At 40.3% G+C, this 17,172-nt stretch overlaps 1 protein-coding gene across 1 annotated transcript; it reads left to right on the top strand.

The window, feature by feature from the left end:
• The first annotated feature begins 6,653 nt into the window (after positions 1 to 6,653).
• Positions 6,654 to 14,635, top strand: LOC135153077 (galactose-3-O-sulfotransferase 2-like). The gene has a single exon (XM_064112074.1). The coding sequence runs from the start codon at positions 7,952 to 7,954 to the stop codon at positions 9,368 to 9,370; it is 1,419 nt and encodes a 472-aa protein (XP_063968144.1). The 5' UTR covers positions 6,654 to 7,951; the 3' UTR covers positions 9,371 to 14,635.
• The last annotated feature ends 2,537 nt before the right edge of the window (positions 14,636 to 17,172 follow it).

Genomic DNA, 17,172 nt, shown 5'->3' with positions numbered 1-17,172 from the left:
TAGAGCCGATTTTACTTGACACAACACCCCCAAAACCTGTTAAAAAAACGGTCATGTTTATACCGCGCAGTCGTCGTAGCGCACCGTATGGGTGTACATTGCCGTTCGCTTTTGCACAGCGAGGACGATTCCCCTTCCATTCCATGAAAATGACATGAATTCCGGGCATAATGTAAACAAAATAAAGGTCGCTAACGCAAATAAGGGCTATACCCACAACTCTTCCAGAGATAAAACTTACTTGTAGAATAATTTCAGCCAAAATCCCTCCTCATAGTGATACATTCGTGGTGTTATAATTTATACTCTGCGTTTTACACAAGTCAACACAGCTTGATAAAGCACGGTCAATATATTTCAGATTTTATAAATCTAATTAATGATCATTTTGATGCCATAAAATTATTTTTGGCATCTCATACACACTTTTTAGGCATGTGAGAAGCATAAACCAACATTCACTCTGGTCAATCTGACAGGAGCACATAACACAAAGTTTATATACTTCACATTGTTTAGCGTAATTTGTCTTTTCACAGATAGGTTTTAAGTAGCCAATCAAAATTTGGTATCAAGGTGACGTCACATCGGCTTTAAATTATGTTCAGTCGATTCTACGCCCAAAATTACCCTTAATCAACATGTTAAAGTAAAAATATAACTCGAAATATATTTTTGGCGCACTTTCAACCCATTCTAGCTGGCCCACTGTGCGACGGCGGCGGCGTTGTCAACACCAAATCTTAACCGAAGGTTAAGTTTTTGAAATGACAGCATAACTTAGAAAGTATATGAACATAGTTCATGAAACTTAAACATAAGGTTTATAAAGTATTACTGAACATCCTGCCTGAGTTTCAGGTCACATGACCAAGGTCAAAGGTCATTTAAGGTCAATGAACTTGGCAATGTTGGGGGTATTTGTTGACTTACCACCATAACTCTGTAAATGTATTGGTCTTGTTCATAAAACTTGGACATAGGAGTAATCAAGTATCACTGAACATTCTGTCACATTACCAAGGTCAAAGGTCAATGGACTTTGGCCATGTTGAGGGTATTTGTTGAATAACCATCATAACTCTGAAAGTTTAAGAGTAATCAATTATCACTGAACATGTCTTAGGTCGCATGATCAAGGTCAAATGTCATTTATTGTCAATGAACGTAGTATTGTATCATTATATGAACGGTGTTTTTTGTGAATAATTATTTTATAGTAGTTTTAAAAGTCAGCACTGCTGCTATATTGAATTGTGTGATGCAGGTGAGACTGCCAGAGGCGCTCCACTTGTTTCATGTCTCCCTTGTAATGAAATAAGTTGCAGCAGTGAATATCTAATGCACTAAATCAGTTGTCAATCCATTTTTAAAGTTCTAGTAGAAAATATTTGAATAAACCTAATTTTCTGTAATAAAATACAAAAGAACAAGTGGGGATACGACATAATCAGTTTGCTCATTGAATATTCATGAAGACATGCCTAGAACTGTTTCACCGGAATAATGCAAATCTTTGAAATACCATAGCTTTGTTATTCCTTTTCTGATTTTGATCAAATTTTCACTGTTTTGTTTGTCTGATTTTTATTTGTATGTTCAAATCATATTATTTTCAGCATGGAGCATATCCCTTTAAGCCTAATATATCCGGGTCGTGGTAGGCCCTATAGTTTCAGAGGTAGACCCTAACCATAATTACTCATGCAGGTTTTTAATGTGAATTCATCACATTTGAATTGGCGATGTTTTTCTCTCTCTCTCTCTCTCTTTGAGGGGCTCTGAACTTATTCCCTGTCTTAAGAGTATTCAGAGTATTTCCGTTATCACTTTTAAAGATGGATCCCTCATAAACATTTATTTATTTATTGGTTTTCTTTATTTTATACTGCAGGGTAGGCCTGTTCAGTTATGCAAAACTGCTTTCCAAAGGCGCCCTGCAGTGTAACAAATAACTCAACATCATAGCAATTCAATGTATGTAACATATAATAAAGTAAAACACAATATTATATAGATATAGAGTGAGTCAACAATTACTCATGGAATTATTACATTTACATCAAGTTATTCAATGTAATTACATGTATGACAGTCAGAATTAAAATGATTTACAGTGGGTTTTTTTTAATGCATGGAGGAACGTGTATTTTTTTATATCACAGGGGAGAGAATTAAATACGAGGGCAGCAACATATATTTAAAAGATTTGCTTTTATAATCTGTCCTAGGGCAGGGAATTTGAAGGGGACATAGTTCAGAATATCGTGTTTTATAAGTCAATAATTTATTGTTGATTCAATGTGTAGAGTTTTTGCGGCTCAGTGGATAAGTTTCCTTGCTTTAAATCACAGGTCCGGGGTTCGAATCCTACCGCAGCACTCTCGTCCTTTGGCAAGGCGTTTATCCACATTTGCCACTCACCACCCAGGTGAAGTACATGAGTACCCGGTTTGAAGAAAATTCCTTGAATGCGGTCGAATGTCCGATCTCTCTCTCTCTCTCTAAATGCTGTATCACGAGACGTAGGCGATTATGGCATGCCACAAATCTCTTTCCTGGCTGTTTTAATCAGCTCCACCTGAGAGCGAAGTTGGCTCAGTCGGTAAAGTGTCTGCCAGTCGAACCGAAGATCGTGGGTTCGAGCCCACCCTAGGCGGGTGACTGAAGCCAGTGCGTTGTGTGTAAACGTATCTCCCCTGTTTCATAGATGAAGGCTCTGTTACAGTGGAACTCCGTCCCTCAGATAGGACGTTAAATGGAGGCCCCGTGTACCTTGAACCGTGAGGGAATAATCCCTTAAGCAGCTCTTCCAAGCTAAACTGGGATGGCATGTGCTGTGACAGGTGGTGGTGCAGACAATTTTTTGGAATTCTATTAACAATAAAATTGGTGAAGTGCAAGCAAAAATCATGCTCCTAGTGCTTACAGCATCCTGGAACCTACAGGAGGCTTTAACCCTCTGATGACAGGAAGGGCAGCCCCCCCCCCCCGGAAGACATCAACTGATGGGGCAGTAACTGCTTTAGCTGGTACATGGTTCCAGATACGAATGGTAGGGGGATAATATGAGAATTTGTCTGCATCAATCGTTGCTTGTGGTACAGAGAGTTTTAGCATATGATCTCTTCTACTGATGTATGGAGCCTGGCTTATGAAGTGTGGAAGATGGATATTCACAAGCTGGTGTTGTATTTGATAGAGCATAGTGCTTTGTGCAAGGAGACGACGTGTGTGTAGCCGGTCCCATCCCAACTTTGAGACAAGTCCTGAGGCTGATGTAGATTTTCTATAGTCGCGGGTGACAAAGCGAGCAGCTGTTTTCTGTACCCTTTCCATGCAGGGGCGTCGATCCTGGGGGGGGGGGGCAGGGGGGCGATCGCCCCACCAATGAAAATATTGGGGGGGGGGGCAAACATATCGTTTTGCCCCCCCCCCCCCCCCCAATAATTCCGCATGTGCAAAAATAAAATAAGACGGTAATGTTACAGAGAAATCAGCAAACGAGATTGAGCTACACAACTCGTTCTTTATTCAAAATCGTGCTCAAATTGTCCGCTTTTCAGATTGGAATATAAAAATTTTCAGCTCGCGCTTCGCGCTCGCATCATTTCTATAGCAATACCCCATACTTTTCATGATTAAATAGGTGAATAGAATGTCCCGTTTTCAGTTCTAAACCTCAAAAGAACTCGCGCTTCGATTTGCAATAATCTTTTGTTGGATATAATCTTGTTCTTTATTAAAAAGTCCATTAAACTGTCATTTTTTTTCAGATCGAAAATTTTAAGCTCGCGCTTCGCGCTCGCATCTATTGTTTTTTTAGATACCCATCTTAATTATTGGTACCAAAAATGCTTAGAATATCAAGCTTTTTGGTCAGAATATAAAGAAATTTCAGCTCGCCCTCGGCACTCGCATTATCTGTGTAGTGAGATATGTATCCTCCTCATGAGTTACTACAAACAGTCCTAAACAGACACCTTTTTCTTGTTTTCAGGTCAGTATACTAAACAATTTCAGCTCGCGCTCGCATCAATTTGTTGGTGAGATATGTGTTTCTATCTCATGAGTCATATAAATAAACATATATATATATATATATATATATATATATATATATATATATATATATATATAATTATATATGCATTTGTGTGAGTGAGTTTGTTTGTTTTGTGTGATCGAGCTCCTTTGGAAAGTTGATTCATGATTTTGGCCCCCCCCCCCCCCAATCTTAAAAAGGATCGACGCCCCTGTTTCCATGCATGCAGCTGTAGTAGAGGTGTGTGGATTCCAGGCTTCAGCACCATACTCAAGCTGCGGTCGAACCAAGGCCATATACGCATTTGATTTGGGCTTCTTAGAACAAGGTGAGAGAGTTCTTCTCAGCAACCCAAGGATTTTGCTGGCCTTGTTCGCAATAAGTTGACAGTGCGTGTTCCATCAGAGGTCTTCGGAGATGGTGATTCTGAGGTACTTGTATTTGTCGACCTTTGCATTTACCTCATTGGAAAGCCTGTAGCTGTGTTGTATGGGAGCTCGCTTCCGAGTAAAGGTAAGGGAAGCACACTTCTTCACATTAAAAGCCATAAGCCACTTTACTGACCAATCTGACAGGGTTTGAAGATCTTGCTGCAGGAAGGAGACATCATGTGCTGTGTTGATATCTCGGTATATCACACTATCGTCTGCAAAGAGGTGCATCTTGGACTGGATATTTGCAGTGATGTCATTGATGTAAAGCAAGAAAAGGGCAGGGCCGATCACTGATCCTTGAGGCACCCCAGATGTCACTGGCATCCAAGATGACCATGATCCCTGAACAACAACTGCCTGTTGTCGGTTGGTGAGTAGTAACATGATCCAGTTTTGGGTGTCTCCTTTGATGCCATAGTATGCTAGCTTCGTTTGCAGATGGCAGTGAGGTACTCGATCAAAGGCTTTCTTGAAATCAAGAAAAATAATATCCGTCTGGCCTCTGCGTTGTAGGGTGTGTGCCCAATCATGGGTGGCTGAGATGAGTTGGGTAGTGGTAGACAACTTCTGCCTAAACCCGTGTTGTTCATCTACTAGGACGTTGTTTGCAGCTACATGCTTTGACATGTGACTAAGTACCAAGTGTTCCATTAACTTACTGCAGATGCAAGTCAGGGAAATCGGCCTGTAATTTACTGGGTCGCATTTATCACCTGACTTGTGAATGTGGGTCACCAAGGCAGACTCCCATTCTGTTGGAACGGTACCTGTATTGTAGCTCTGTTGGAACAGGAACCCAAGAGCCGGCGAGATTTCAACAGCTACAAGTTTAAGTAGCTTAGGAGGAATCTCATCCGGTCCACAGGCTTTGGACGGGTTGAGACCTGATAGTTGTTTAGCCACACCAGTGCGATTAACATGCAAATGTCCAATGTCAGGATAGTGCATAGAACCTTCCACAGATGTATGACAAGCCTTTTGGTTTGTGAAGACAGAGTGAAAGTAAGCATTTAGGCACTCCGCTTTGTCTTTGCTAGTCGTGTGGATACCCTTGTCAGATTTCAGAGATGGAATGCTGATGTTTTCAGACCTGCAGCATTTGACGTAAGACCAGAACATCTTAGGATTTTCTTGTAGGCTGTCTCCTATGATGTTCACATAATTGTGGTGTTCCTGGTGAACAAGCTTAGCAACCATATTTCGGTGCAGTCTGTAGGCCTTCCATCTTAACGTACTAGGGCTCCTACGGGCTTTCTTGAATAGCCTGTCCCGTTTCCTCATTTTCCTTTTCAGGTCATTGGTGATCCATTGAAGGTGTCTTCGGGACTTGCTGAACTTGGATGGTATCAGATCTTCCATGCATTTCTTGAGGAAGACAGCTATCTTCTTCCAGTTCCCATCAACAGATTCAAGCTCTGGATTTGAAAGGAGGAAATCTGAAGAGATCTTTGCAACAGCATCTTTGATGGCTTCCTCATCTGCTCTGTGGAATTGGTAAATATTCCTGGGAGGGTTGCGGCCTGTCTTAGGGTTACCCGAGAAGACAAAAGATACAACATTGTGGTCAGATATGGCTGGAAGTACTTGTATATCTGTAATAAGGCTTGGATTAGATGTCAGGAGAAGATCCAGGGTGTTACCCGATGCAGGGTGGGTTAAATCCATAACAAGTTATACCAGCGAAAATTCCAAAAGGGTGTCGAGCAGGAGTTTGTGGATGCTTGCACGGCTCATACTGCTCAATATGCAGGATTCCCAATCAATATCCGGAAGGTTGAAGTCTCCTCCAATGATGATATAAGGATGACTTTTTCTGTGTTTGGAAACCATCTTAGATATAGGGTTGGAATTCCTCAAGATCCCGCCTTCTATTTGTTGGAGGACGATAGAAACTTGCGATGAAAAGCGGCTTTGCATTTGTGAACTGCAAATTACACCAAATGATTTCACTTTGAGAGTCAAATTCAGGGCAGCTGGATAATGTGACAGACTCATGGATTGCTACCAAAGCACCACACCATGTTCATTTCGATCCTTTCGAAATACCGTGTAGTTACATGGGAATACACTATATGTAGAAGTTGCTTCATCAAGCTTGGATTCGCAGCCAAGAATTACATCTGGTTTGTGATGATTGATTGTGGCTTTGAGCTGAGTGTACTTGGCAGGGCTTTTGAGGCCGTTACAGTTGATTATCATACCCTCCAGGATCTTTCTGCTGTTTTTAGAGGGTAAAAAGTAAAGCCGTGGTTGTATAGCCTCGGTGCATGACCTGAGGCTGGTGTGGATGTCTGCAGATGGTATGAAGCATCACTAGATGTGTCACTAGTACTCAATAACTCAAAACGATTACTTTAAAATGATCGGATATGCTGATCGTAGCTGTTAATTCTACATTAACACTTTCACATTTAGCACAGACCCAAGAGAAACTGTTAAATCTGGAAAGGACTTCTTATGACTGCTCAGTGATGCATGCAATATGACACCACATATTGCAGTTGTCACAGAGGAGAGCATGGTCATTTCCCGTGACATTTCTGTTCCAAAACTCACAAGGGAATGTGTCTGCAGGTCCTGTGTCAACTTGGCCGCTCAGAAGAAGGAGAATAGCAAGGTGACTAGCTATAGCAGAGTGAAGATTCAACACTTTTGTTGAATTCATGTGCTTCTGTTTTGTCAGAAGAAGCAACGATGTGCCTGATTTCCATGTCAATGACATATCTACGCGAGGACACAGAGAAATGGCAAAGCAAGTTTTGTGGTGAAAAATATCTTTAAATAGCAGATTTGCAGTGGAATTTAGCAGAGAATTTTGAAAGTGCACACATCACCAACTGACACAGACACACCAACTCTTTAGGAAACTTGTTTTGGAAAGTATGTTAAAGTATGTGTAGAGGAGAGTCACCACCTTTGCATGTTAAGAACCACTGCACTATTCGAATAAGAGTAGGGGGGAACCCCGGTGTAGTGGTCCACCAGCATTCCCCAAATCAGTTATATCGGGAGGAGAGATCTCAGTGCGGGTCACAGTTCTGTGTGCGCGCCCTTCTCGGCGACCCAGATTGGCTGGCTCCTCCAAAAATGCGCCTTTGAATGCTGTGCATCATCATCATCATCATCACCTCCCGCTGACCCACACCTCTCTGTAATCCATGCATTAGAACAGACTGGTCATCCAATTCATCATTTTCCTTCATCCACCGTCTATCTCCCCCGTCAGCGCCAAATTTTCAACACCGTTCTCTCATGCCCTACAAAACTCATTTGCCTTATTCTTATATCTATAATGAGCTTTCTATCAGGGTAGCCATACTAAATCCACGGTAAAAGTATTTAGTAAAGAAGTATTGTATTAAGCGCTGACTTAATGCTGCATAATTATTATTGATTCATTTTATCACGTTTTATTTCTTGCAGGTCTAATACGACATATCTACAAAGATGGCACCTTCCTGCGCCCAAGCCAATGCCAATCTACAAAAGCTGTGGGAGGGAAAGTAATGCATCCATTGGAACAAGCGGAATTCAAATGGATTTTCCTTTATCATGTTGCGCGGTTCAGAACATCGCTTTCATAAAGACATTGAAGACGGGCTCAACAACCATAATGTCAATAATCAATAGATATGGATTCTTTCATAATTTATCTTTCATTTTGAACCGGCAGTCGTCAACAAATGGCCATTTCTACCACCTCCCGTTCACGGAGAAAACGGCGGAAACACATTTCTTGCCCCCTATCCACGTGGCTGAGAATGATTATCCAAATTATAAAAACTACAATATGATGGCGGTCCATGTTCGTTATCAGCGGCCTGTAATGGAGAGGTTCTTTGCACAGGGTACAAAATACATGACAATAATTCGTGATCCTGGTGTGCAGTGGGAAAGTGCTTTTAATCATTTCCAATTCCATGATGCAATTCTAGTTAACATAACCGTCAAGTCAAATTCAAGTGCAATGAACAATGAAACGAGTACCTTGGGTAACTCCACGTTTCTTAGCCGAAATCCCCAATTCAAAGGATGTCGAGAAGAGCTTTTGAAGACATCGCAAAAAGGCTCGTCCGTAAACCAGACCAATTGTACGATTTTGGAGCTTATAGAAGAGTTTTTGTCGCGACCGAAATTCTACCAGGATCGTTTGCGTTTCTTGCCTTGGGAAGATGTAATGGGAAAGAGATGGGCATACTCAAGGAACAACCAGATTTACGATCTTGGGTTGGACCCTCAGTACCACGAAAATACGACCGCAGTGAAAGAATGGATCCAAAAACTTCAGGACGAGTTAAGCCTGGTCCTTATCAATGAATACTTCGACGAATCGCTTTTGATCATGCGCAAGCGCTTCTGTTGGAGCTTCCAAGACATTGCTTACATCGCCAAGAATATCCGGATCAAGGATACGCGTCCAAGCATGAGAGATTCTCTAAGAGATAGAATACGCGAGTGGAATGCCGCGGACACGCTCTTGTATCAATCGTTTAACCGCACGCTTTGGTACCGTATTGACAACTACGGACCAGGCTTTGAAACCGATCTTGTTTACTTTAGGAATCTTCTGGAATCGTTATTGCAGAACTGCACACAGGAAACAGAAGCAAAAAAGTGGGACAAGGACCATCTCTTTGGCCACCAAGAGCGCGTGCCGCGCAAGAATGCTTCGTTGTTCTGCCGAACGCTTGCTGAATCTAAACGTGAATTACATACGAGAGTTTATTGTAGGCAAGACGTCGATAGAAGTACGGCAGCATGTAAAATACGTAAGAAGCAAGTGAAAGTTGGCAAAGCCAAAGCAATTCGCACGAATCTTTCAACGAAGAACAAGAAGGGTAGAAGGAGGATTTCCGTCATTTCCAAAAAAACAATTCAAACAAGTCACTGAAATGGGAAGGAATTGTCCAGAATAGACCTATCATCAAACTCAGTTTCTCAGTCTAAAGAACAAGAGGGGCAATAAAATGTATCATCGTCTAGAAGGAGGGTTTCCGTCATTTCTAGTAAGCAATTCAAACAAGTCACTAAAAAGGGAAGGAATTGTCCATAATAGACATATCATCAAAACTTAGTTTCTCAGTCTAAAAAACAAAAGGGGCAATAAGATGAATCAGCGTGATCATATACTTTGGCAAATTAGCCACGTCTGATCTTTCATATATATATATATACCTGACGGTGTTCATATTTCATATGTCAAGGAACAACTTTCATCCTGGTGTCCAATGTCTCGTGGTCACATTGACAGTATGAGGGCGCTTTTTTCTAGATGGCTTCAGAATCCATCAATGTATAATGATTAATTACAGCATTCCTACCATTTAATCACATTAAAAGATCGGGTTCATTAGTAGGCTTCAAAGGAAATATATATCAACAAAACAGAAATATCAAAGATTTGATCAAAGCTACAGTTTATCGAGATGGCGTCAGCATAATTGCCAGCTCTATCACTCTTAATTGGCGGTAGTCTACCGCTTTTCAAGCATTTTCACCACCTTTCGTATATTCACTCTCCTTCCATTATAATCTGCTTTTTGAGATAATAATGTATTTTCACAATTTTTTTGTCAGAATACATGATTCATTGTACAAAAGGTTTTCAAAACTCTTCCCAAAAAAAATTGGATCGTAATATATGGTAGGTGTTTTTATCTTTGTGCTGTGTTTAACACCGCAATGGGGTGTGGTTAGCAGGTGCTCGGCAGCTAATTATAGTCTATAGAGCGTTACAAAATAGAGAGAAGTTCAGAGCAAGCTAAAACTTTTCACTTGTAAGGTTGTGTATGCGCAATACATTGATTCGTGAACAACTTACGAATGATGGTGGGTATATCGACATCTTAAAAAAAAAACGATATCAGTATAATACCATCTGTTTGTTTCCCACTGCTCATTATTTTGGGGGAAGAGTTTGAAAAGACTTCGCCATGAAAACTACATGTAGAAGGTTCCTTTGCATTTTGCAGGACACATTCTTCTGAATTCAAAGGTTAGTCATGGTGGAATAAAATAAAGGATGTCAGAAAGCAGACAAACGTGGAGAGTTAAGCCAAAGTCCTAAGCTATCCCCAAAATCGGGGAAAATTGTTTACCATGCACAAGAAATAAAGATGTTCTAGCTCGGGGGGGGGGGGGCAGTCAAATGTATTGCTGTACACATGCGTAACCAAATTATTTCCAAACATCCCCTTAACGAGTTTTTTCTCTGTGTGCAAAAAAAAACCTGAACACCATGAATTACTTTAACCTCGATTTCACCATGAACCCAGCCAGTCTAGTGGTTAGAGCATGAATCCCCGCTCTGCCATTGTCTCAACTTTGAAAAAAAAAGACCCGAGAGTAATATCTGTCGTCTGTAAAGTCAGCCACTATCTAAACCAGGGACTCGGTCCCTGCTTAAAGGGATGGTCCGGGCTGAAAATATTCATATCTTAATAAAAATAGAGAAATCCACAGAGCAAAATGCTGAAAATTTCATCAAAATCGGATACAAAATAATAACAATGTTTTTGAATTTTCAAGTTTAGCAATATTTTGTGAAACTAGTTATATGCACGTTATCATGATTAGGTGGGCTAATGATGTCAAGTACATACCCACTTTCCTTTTTCTTATGCTATTACATAAAATCATAATTGTTTCGTTTTTTCATACGTGTGTGAACGATGTCTCCTTTATAGTTAAATAAGTTGCAGCAATGAAGATCTAATGCATTAAATCAGTTGTCAATCCATTTTTTTTTCAGTTCATGTTGGAACAAATTTGAATAAACCAAATTTCATATAATGAAAAAAAGAACACGTGGGGATATGACATCATTAATTTACTCGTTGAATATTCATGAAGACATGTCTAGAACTGTTTCACCGGAATAATCATTATTTGCATGATGCAAATCTTAAAAATGCCATAGCTTTGTTATTCCTTGTCCGATTTTGATCAAGTTTTTAGTGCTTTGTTTGTCTGATTTTTCTTTAAATCATATTATTTTCAGCCCGGACAATCCCTTTAAACATAAAATGTTGTTTCCTATTTTATTGGTTATGTGCCAACTAGGGATTTACCGGCAAAAAAAAACTGTCCTGCTGAGTTCCTATAAGAGAGTTACCATAAACAGAAACAGATATGATGTTTGGATGAGACTGCTGAACTGTTTATGGTGGGAGGGGGAACCCGGGAGAGGGGGCAGTCAAATGTATTGCTGTACACATGCGTAACCAAATTATTTCCAAACATCCCCTTAACGAGTTTTTTCTCTGTGTGCAAAAAAAAAACCTGAACACCATGAATTACTTTAACCTCGATTTCACCATGAACCCAGCCAGTCTAGTGGTTAGAGCATGAATCCCCGCTCTGCCATTGTCTCAACTTTGAAAAAAAAAGACCCGAGAGTAATATCTGTCGTCTGTAAAGTCAGCCACTATCTAAACCAGGGACTCGGTCCCTGCTTAAAGGGATGGTCCGGGCTGAAAATATTCATATCTTAATAAAAATAGAGAAATCCACAGAGCAAAATGCTGAAAATTTCATCAAAATCGGATACAAAATAATAACAATGTTTTTGAATTTTCAAGTTTAGCAATATTTTGTGAAACTAGTTATATGCACGTTATCATGATTAGGTGGGCTAATGATGTCAAGTACATACCCACTTTCCTTTTTCTTATGCTATTACATAAAATCATAATTGTTTCGTTTTTTCATACGTGTGTGAACGATGTCTCCTTTATAGTTAAATAAGTTGCAGCAATGAAGATCTAATGCATTAAATCAGTTGTCAATCCATTTTTTTTTTCAGTTCATGTTGGAACAAATTTGAATAAACCAAATTTCATATAATGAAAAAAAGAACACGTGGGGATATGACATCATTAATTTACTCGTTGAATATTCATGAAGACATGTCTAGAACTGTTTCACCGGAATAATCATTATTTGCATGATGCAAATCTTAAAAATGCCATAGCTTTGTTATTCCTTGTCCGATTTTGATCAAGTTTTTAGTGCTTTGTTTGTCTGATTTTTCTTTAAATCATATTATTTTCAGCCCGGACAATCCCTTTAAACATAAAATGTTGTTTCCTATTTTATTGGTTATGTGCCAACTAGGGATTTACCGGCAAAAAAAAACTGTCCTGCTGAGTTCCTATAAGAGAGTTACCATAAACAGAAACAGATATGATGTTTGGATGAGACTGCTGAACTGTTTATGGTGGGAGGGGGAACCCGGGAGAGGGGGCAGTCAAATGTATTGCTGTACACATGCTTGACCAAATTATTTCGCGGGCTCTAAAAATTTTACACACTTTGGCCACTAAACAACTGAGTTTTGTATACAATCGGGAAAAACCCGAACACTTTTCAGAAACGAGGAGGAAAAAGCCCCGGGGGAAAAACATACCCTTAACAGGTTTGGCTAGTCTTAACAAAAAGCTTTGGAAAAAATACCCTAAATAAGGTTGACCCCGCGATTGACCATAGTCCAGTCTTTCAAAACCACCCTTTTCTTGAAAATCGGTGTTTTTGATACCCTTAACGAGTGCACGCGCGGCCCGCGTCCAAAAAAAAAAAAAAAAAAACCCTTTAAACGCGTTTTTGGGGTCACGCATGTGTACAGCAATATATTTGACATCCCCCCTCCCCGGTGTGATCAGTGCACAATTACACACTGATCTCAACTTCTACTAATCGCAATATTGCAAATGTGCCTACAGTGTGGTGATACATGACCGTGCCTTCAACATTTTCATTGCATTATAAACAAGGCAATGTTTCTCACTACGGCTTTACTGTGGATATTGCTTTTAAGGGAACATTCGAGTATTCAAGATTATTATTTTCTTCCGTGTTAAATCATGAAAAAAATCCTTTTGTATTCACTGAGAGAAATCGCCATCGGGTTCAAAAGGGAAATCGATAATAAAACTTGACATGGGTTGATACTCATTTTAGTAGCCAGTAATTTTTCGTATCGCGAGAACCATATGCATGTAAAAAAGGTGATATCTTCTTCAAAATTATAAAAATGATTGTTTACATTTTGACAACTATTAGTATGATCACGTAAGCAAATATGCCTCACCAGTAACATGTAGTATTTCTTATAAATTTATTTCAATAAACATATTTCTACAGGAAATAATAAAACAATCGTATCAGCAAAGCTGTTTTACTTTGATATCCTGTTAATATCTATATACAAAAATACAAACTGCCTGCCAGAATTGTTCATTAGGGGGTAGACTATAATGGTTCATTGGTTAACACTTAACAATTTGAGGTGTTTTAACATTGATTTGAAAATGTAAAATGTCTACCGCTTTTCGCAATCTTAAATGTTGGGAAGTAGCTTGCGTCCAAGATGTCAAGCGTGCAATTCGTTGTCCTGCACCGTCTGCACGTTAAAATTTACTTTAAATTCCTTTATAATGAGCAAGCGCAGATAAGTATTCCTTTAAAAAAGTTTCGGTAGATCCCAAGCAGGGGCGGATCCAGGATTTTCCCCGAGAAAACTTTGACAAGAAAGCAAGCAAAAAAAAAAGGTCCTCATTTGTGCTGTGACAATTAAATTCTATTAAAAAATGGTGATAATCAAACATGTTAACAATTGAAAAAATGTGTGTTTTTTATATTCATGTGTGGCTGTATTTGCCCCGGCATCTGCCTTAAATGATGGAGTTTTTGTATGTTCCTGTAAAAATAACTATTTTATGTGAAACGATTTTATTGATTATGTTTCTTTTGTAAAAATAAATTAGTAAATAAAGTTTTTAAACACTTTATTTTATGTTTCTTTCCTGTTCATTCACATTTGCTCAATGCTGTGGAACAGATGGCCTCAATCCATCCTTGAAATAACAGAAATTCTAGACAACATAATTACACCGTCCGGTTTTCATTCAAACTGATGGAGAAATAATCGAAATCGTCCGACAGAAAGATTTTTTTTTTTTTAAAACAAATTCTGAAATAATGCAGCTGGCTTTACGCCATTTGTTCTCGTTTCTTTCTTTCTCTCCCTCTCTCTCTCTCTGTGTTTCTCTCGTTCCCTCTCTCCTCCTTCCATCTCACCTTTACCTTCCCCTCTCTGACTCTCCCTATTACCCATTGTTTCTCCCTATCAATTTCCATCTTCCTATATCTTCTCCTCTCCTCCACCCCCCCCCCCCCCCGCCGGCCGCGAAATTATTTTTCCCACCGAGTTCTGGACCAATATATGAATATTCATGACTTGCGTCTTCGGATTAAGAGTACGCATGCGCGCGGACTTTGCCTCGACCATGCCGGTCGTAATACCCCCATCTCACTAGATGGCGATTCCACTGCGATCGTCAAAAATCGACAAAGCGTGGTATAACGTGGCTTGATCGTGCCTTGATCTTTTCAATCTTCTCCGTCGTACCTTGATCTTTTCTGAAGCGGCAAGGATCGCCACCATCTTTATGGTCGCCACAAAATTTTGAACATGTTCAAAACTTACGTAGCGAGATCGCGGAGGTGCTAAAGCGCATCACAATCGAGTCATGAGCGTATTACAAACGACATATTCGTAGCTGTAACGGAGCCCCAACGCATAAAGCGTAGTATAAGCGCATTAAAAGCGGCACCGATCGCCCGTGGTTTTCAGGCCCGTTCCCAAGACAATTCTGCTACGCTGCTTCCGTGTACAAGGCGAATGCCTTGCGCTCGACACGCTTCACACAGCTTCCACCACGACGCTTCCTTCTTTGGGTGGCATGTGGCACACGTTCTCAGCCCGCTACAGGCGTTCGCGTTGCGCTTTTGCTGCGCCGCTGATGACTGGGCAGCGATTGCGCAACAACCGTCCGCGCTGCTATAAAACGCCGTGCCGATGGTGGCGGATTATCATATTTGCAACAGATTACGAGGCGATACCACGGCGTTTTCAAACATACCTCCCAGAAAAAGGACCAGAAAAGGGAAAGCTGCCCAAGCTACCCCTCTTAGGCCGGCGGTCGAAGAGGAAGATCAAGGGGTTATGGTGGTGGTAGAGGAGGAGGAGGTAGAGGAGGAAGAGGAGGGGGTACAGGAGGAGGATGGAATTCTTACTGCTTAGCCAGCTGGAAAGAGAAAAAAGACGCTCACATGTCTTGATGACGAAATGAGTTACCTCTGCAGAAATAAATAAATTGATTATGTTTTGAAAAAAAATTGAATTCTAACCACAGTGACAGTAGACAACATCAAATTTTGTTAATGATGCGATCACTAATGTATTGATTGGGAAAGGCAATCTTTAGGGAGATTCTGGCATTGTGCCCCCCTCCCCCTCCCTTTTTATGCGTGCTCTCACATCAGTAGACTACTTCTTGTCAGCAAATTTGAAAGGAATTTACCAAATATTTTTGAGTGACAAACTTTGTGGAAAAAAATAAACAGAATATCAAAGATTTTTATGCTCTTTTATGAAATTCTGGATGCATCCCTCATATTAACTATTAGGCTCATCGACATCTTTTGAATGAATTTTAGAAATATTGTATATTATGACTTAGGTGACAGCCAGGATCGGACCCTGTATCTTTTTGGCCTCCTCCTTCTCCTGTCCTCGCATTCAACTTTTAACTGTTGTTCTTTTAGAATGCCAAGATGTATAAGTCCAACCTAATTCTGGACATCCATGTTGGTCGGAGGTTGGCAATCGACTGAAAAATGTGCCATGTGCCGCGATTAGTATGCCGATTGCTTGAAATCGTTTCAAGAGCCCATCATGAACGTAACATAATCGCTTCATTCGTAGCACCACCGTACCGAGGTCCTAATTAGCGTATGAGCCTCGTTGTACGATCGCTTTGATCGCAGAAGCAGCGCATCACATCTGCCTCGAATCTTCGCAAGAAATTGGCATCGTCGTACTTTCAGCGTATTACCATCGCCTTCAGCGCAGGTCGGTCGCATAGAAGTTGCAGTGCAATCGTCTCGCAGGCTAAAAATAGAATTCGAGGAAGATTCTGCTACGATTTGCGGGATTTACACAGATCGCCATGGTCGCCACGATCGCCTTCCTAGTGAGATGGGGGCCTAAGCATTCACGTTCAGTTGCTCAGAATGAATTAGCATCGTCAAATTACCAGTACCCTTACATAGTTACATAGGCCTTACAGGCTTAGATCTATATATATATACATGTATATCCAATTCTTAAACACTTATCAAACTAGCTGCCATTAATGGCAAGACATGTGCTAGGCTAGGGCTCGCTTATAGGCTAGCGCATTAACTTTACCTCAAATCTGGACCTGTCTAATGCCTAGTACTAAATATAGCCGACTAATTAATGCCATGGTTAACTTCGAACTGGGTAATTCCGAACTTTACGTTTAATTAGGTTTAGACAAATGTTAGCTTATTTGCCATGGTTTGTCTAGTCCGTATACAAAACCAGTCCTAGATCCAAAAAAAATTATCTTAGTTCGAGTCTAGTCTCTAGATCTAGACTCTGATCTACGCTGTATCAGCATGGAACCACTAGTGTACCAAAGGGGGGGGGGCAGACTGCCCCTCTGACGAGTCACAACTGATTCAGGGTCCCCTTTGAGAAGCCAAATTAATAATTTGTAATGTAAAAATGCAATGAAAAAGATGTATGTCCCCTCTTTTGAATGTGAAGATCTTTTTTTTTTTTTTTTTTTTTTTTGGGGGGGGCTTGTCACATTTTTTCGCAGA

The sequence above is a fragment of the Lytechinus pictus genome, chromosome 17 (genome assembly GCF_037042905.1).
Source record: "Lytechinus pictus isolate F3 Inbred chromosome 17, Lp3.0, whole genome shotgun sequence".
NCBI classification, from domain to species: domain Eukaryota; kingdom Metazoa; phylum Echinodermata; class Echinoidea; order Temnopleuroida; family Toxopneustidae; genus Lytechinus; species Lytechinus pictus.
Note: the sequence above shows the minus strand (reverse complement) of the source record. Positions and strands in the feature narration are given on the sequence as shown.